General features: G+C 36.9%; 1 protein-coding gene across 1 annotated transcript; it reads left to right on the top strand.

Moving 5' to 3' along the window:
* The first annotated feature begins 2,370 nt into the window (after positions 1–2,370).
* LOC120029228 (olfactory receptor 11A1-like) lies at positions 2,371–3,569 on the top strand. Its single transcript, XM_038974517.1, has 2 exons — positions 2,371–3,276; positions 3,426–3,569. Exons 1-2 carry the CDS (start codon positions 2,371–2,373, stop codon positions 3,567–3,569), a joined length of 1,050 nt encoding a protein of 349 aa, XP_038830445.1.
* The last annotated feature ends 1,271 nt before the right edge of the window (positions 3,570–4,840 follow it).

The raw sequence follows: 4,840 nt of genomic DNA, 5'->3' as shown, positions 1-4,840 counted from the left end.
GGCACCACAATTGGGTATTTGATTTGCGAACTCATCACATGATCAGAGTCTCATCAGCAACACTAAAAAGTACTTCCGGGTAACGTAATTTCCGAAATATTCTAAATAAAAGTCCACCACGTAATAGCATAAACGTGTCAACAACCTGTATTTATTAATGATATGAAAAAGAATTGTCTAAAAATTAACAATGATTCATATTTGTTCATATTAAAGTGACATTTGCATTATATGTGGGTTTTAAAACATGTTCAAAGGTCATATAAATATCCCCAAATGTGAATCACTGTACAGTATATGGAATACATATTGGCTTATAGAGCAAAAACTGTTCTGGGTGCCGGAGTAAAAGTATTGTTGGGTGTACTCAACAGGGTCTGTAGAATGTATATCTGGCATCATTTCATGGAGTTCTGAATAATACGAAGTGTTGGCCTTTTACTCTCCCCATTCAATCGGTGGCCACAATGCGAATCACTCTATACGGAATACATAATCATCTTATGTGCGATTACTGCACTATAGAAAACCTTCTAACCAAACAATAGTGGGCAACTACAAAGTGCAAATATACAACAAAAAAATTATTCGTCACATAATGTGGCTTAAGCATTGTTGTGAACACAGAAAATCAAATGTTGCTGTTTTTCTATTTAAAAAGTTTCGAAGAAACTGGGGGAAACCGGAAAAACATGGGGGAAATCCGAAACTGGAAAAACTAAACTGAGAAAATGGAATTTGGGGGGAAAAAACCGAAGTAGACATGAAATTAAAACTGATTTAAAAGGACTCACCGACGTTTTTTTCTGTGCATGACTGCACTTTAGAGTTTTATCCTGCAGCACAGCATTTTGTGGAAAGTTGAGGTCAGGTCCAATATTGACTATGCACCCAAGAGGGAAAGAAGTTGGGCCATCCTAGAAATGTTTTAGAGAAATTTAATATCAAATTTAGCAGACGCTTTTAGCCAAAGTGACTTAGTAATGTGTGAAGAGATTTTTATGTATGGGTGGCACCGGGAGTCAATCCCACTATCCTGGCGTTACAATACTTTACCAAGATGCATGCCAAGTTTATAAATGCTTTGTGAAGCTTCAATTTAAAATGATTTATACGGCCTTTATTAAGCGTTGCTTATGCTACACTTTATAAAGCACAAGTTTGTCATATTTGACATGGGTGATTATGTCACACAGTTATGCCAAATTTATGAACCCTTTATAAAGCATAACATACGGTTATAGATTATTTGTAACACATTAATGTAGTGTTTATGAAGGCTTTATGAAGCCTTTATAAGCTGCATGTCATTTAAAGCGGGACAGATATTCCTACCTCAAGAAATGTGTAATTTTACAGACAGTCCAGCACATTTCTTCTATGTTTCTGCCTCTTCAGTCCAGGGTCCACTGCATGGTGTCGTTGCGAATGTCAGACTCCACTCGGTGAGGCACATCGATCTGCAGGTTGAACATGATTCGTTTTGTAGACTCCTGAAATAAGTGCAGTTGGATAAGGCAATTTTACAGCTAACTAGCTACGTCACATACTGATATTGTCTTTGGTATTATTGTGCGTAGCTATGTTTGCTAGCTAGCCAGCCAGCCCATAGAGAGAGCATTGCAATGTGGATTTTGTAGTCAACTTGAGATGCAACAGATTTCCACAGCAATTTTCATATGTTGCTACCATCCCTATTAAAAAGCCAAAATGAAACATTGGTTCACAAAAAAATATTGTTCTCACATATTAGTGTTATTTACATTATAAGAATGAGCATTTTGGGTGGATTTTTCATTTAAAAAAGGCCTTTTTTCATTTAAAAAAGGCCTTAGAACACCCTGGAGGGCATGTGATGCAAAATGGTATCTGTTTTTCCTCTATATGGTTTCCTTGACTCTGAAAATATCTAATTATCCCCAGGTATCCCCAGGTATTGGTAATCCTGTGCATATCACACCATGGCAGGCTTCTTTTTTTTTTATATCTCACAAGTATAAGAATCAAGTGAGGAGCTGAGTTTAAGCAGGTCATCATGGATTAGAAATGAGCAGGCTTCATTTTGGATTTAGAATATATGTATAATTTTGCATTTGAATGTAATAAGTTACATGAGTGCAGGATACAAAGTAAAATATTGTTTGAATTATGTTTTCAAGAGAATGAAAGCTGTCTATATTGGTGAGTATACTGTAGATGTGGGGAAATCTATTACTGAATCAACAAGTCAAGGAATTATCCATTTAGGTTGTCTGTTCTCTGTGATTTCAGAAATGTAACACATATATATATATATATGTAAGCTATAGTAGGAGGATTTGCTCCTCTTCTTCAAACATTGACAGCACATCTTTAACAACTCCCAGGACCATGGAAAACTCTACTCACTATAAGGTCTTTAGGCTTGCTGCATACGGTGATATCGGACAATTGAAGTACTTCTACTTTGCTGTAGTAACTGTATTATATTTTGTCATCATTCTTGCCAATGCTTTGCTTATTGGAGTTATCTTCATTGAAAGAAGCCTTCATGAACCCATGTATATGTTTCTATGTGCTTTGTTTGTTAATCAGTTGTATGGGAGCACTGGTTTGTTTCCTGCTTTCATGTTTTACTTACTCTCTGACACACATGATATTTCCCTTCTTTATTGTTACCTCCAGATTTATGTGTTGTACACATATGGTTTAACAGAATATAGTAATTTAGCAGTTATGTCCTATGACAGGTACATGTCTATTTGTTATCCTCTACAGTATAACAATATTATGACACCTGAAAGAGTTTGCAGCTTAATTCTGCTGTCCTGCTTGTCTTCTTTTTTCCTCATCGCCATCATTATCTCCCTGAGTTTGCGACTGCAATTTTGTGGTAACGTTCTAGACAGACTGTATTGTGACAACTACTCAGTAGTCAAGCTTGCCTGTTCAAATACTACACTGAATAACATATGGGGTCTTGTTGTCACTGTGCTTTATATTTCTTGTACTATATGTCCTACCATATACTCATATGTAAGAATTCTACAAATATGTTTAAAGTCTTCAAAAGAGACAAAACAGAAAGCATTTAACACCTGTACACCACATATAGCCTCTATGCTGAACTTCTTATTTGGCTGGTTATTTGTGATTCTACAAGGCAGATATGAAACTGCAGATCTTCCACCTATACTTCGCACAATTTTATTTGTTTATTTTCTGATATGTCCACCACTTTTCAATCCTTTAATGTATGGCGTTAGGATTGTAAAAATCAGGCATGCTTGTAAAAAGGTACTAGGCATTTACCCTAAAACATAACTTCATAGTTCCTTTTTCTAATGTTGAATTATGTGTTTTCTTACTTATAGTTGCTATAATTGAATGTAAAATTCACAACAAGTTTATCATGTATTGTAACTGAGAATGTTGTGTCATATTAGCTAGTTAGCTGCATAACTACAGAGCATCAAGGGGAGCTGCCCTCCCTACCTTCAGACTATGCTCAAACAGATGCTGAGTGGGATCGTTGGGAAGATCCTACACCCCAACCCATTCTGCCAGATCTGGACTCTTGGCCCATCTAACTTCAGGACAGCTGTGTACCTGCCCATCTTCCTAAAACGTTTGTCTTCTTGATTTAAAAACATTTTGTTGCAGTTTTCAAGTTAATTTCCTGCAGTTCTATACATTTTGCCATGAGGCAGAAATAAAGGGAATCTCTCACGAAGGTTGTATATTGCAGGTTTTTTCTGCAATGCATATGTAATGAGTGCTTACTTATTTTGGCAGTGATGGCTTATGACAGGTATGTCTCCATTTGTAAGCCAGTTGTATTTTATTCCCATAACCATTTTCTCTCACTTAGCAATTGTTAAAGTCTCCTGTGTTGAAAGTGCACCGAGGAACTTTCATGGTATATGTATCATAGCAAGTCTAGTGGTTTCACCTTTTGTGTTAGTTGTGCTCTCATATGTCAAAATATTACTTGTTTGCTTGAAAGCCTCAAAGGAGTCACGAAAGTAGGCTTTTAATTTGTGTGCTCCCCACTTGATCATATTCATCAACTTCTCTACAACCCTCCTTTCTGTTGTTTACAGTAACCAGAAATATCTGTACAGTTTATTCTGTTCCATAGCCATGGGGGAAAAAATACTATGCCCGCACTACAGAAGGCTATATTGGTCCGCTAATGCAGGACTAGTAAAGGCCCAGTGTGCTATTTTTGTGAGAAAAGAAGTTCTCCAAAAATATTAATATTTGTTATTAATTCAGATTTTTCAGGGGGTGCTGCATCACCCTCAGCACCCCTACTTCCTGTGGCTATGTTCTATTCCCACCACTGTTGCACCCTATCATATAGGGATTAGGACCAAGGAGATCAGAAATCTGAGCCTGAACTAGTACCAATTATGACTTTAGATGGTACAGCAGCAGGGCCAGGGTTACTGGTTTGAATCCCAGGACTGACAGGAATATCTGTCAAGACGTGAGCTGCCAGACCTGCTGCCAGAACTGAATGCTTATACTGTTTGTTTTATCATCAACATAATCGTTTGTATTGCATTTTAGTTATGTAAATTCTTATTTATTTCCGTTAAATGTATTTTACTGTCATAGTACTGTAAAGCACTGTAGTAAAGTCAAATCAGTGATTCTGCTGTGGCTCTGACCCTATGTTCTTCTAGAATGTCAGTGGATATGTACTGTATGTGTGTTTCAGGGGGGTTGGGGAAAGAGCAAAATGATGTAAGGTTCCAATAAGTTCTGTTTCCACAAATGGGCAGTAAAGTATTCCTCTAGTAGTGAAAGATCTATAGACTTAGATCAACATCACATCAGTGTATCTGTCCCATTA

This window comes from Salvelinus namaycush, chromosome 34, assembly GCF_016432855.1.
Source record: "Salvelinus namaycush isolate Seneca chromosome 34, SaNama_1.0, whole genome shotgun sequence".
Classification (NCBI taxonomy): Eukaryota; Metazoa; Chordata; class Actinopteri; order Salmoniformes; family Salmonidae; genus Salvelinus; species Salvelinus namaycush.
Note: the sequence above shows the minus strand (reverse complement) of the source record. Positions and strands in the feature narration are given on the sequence as shown.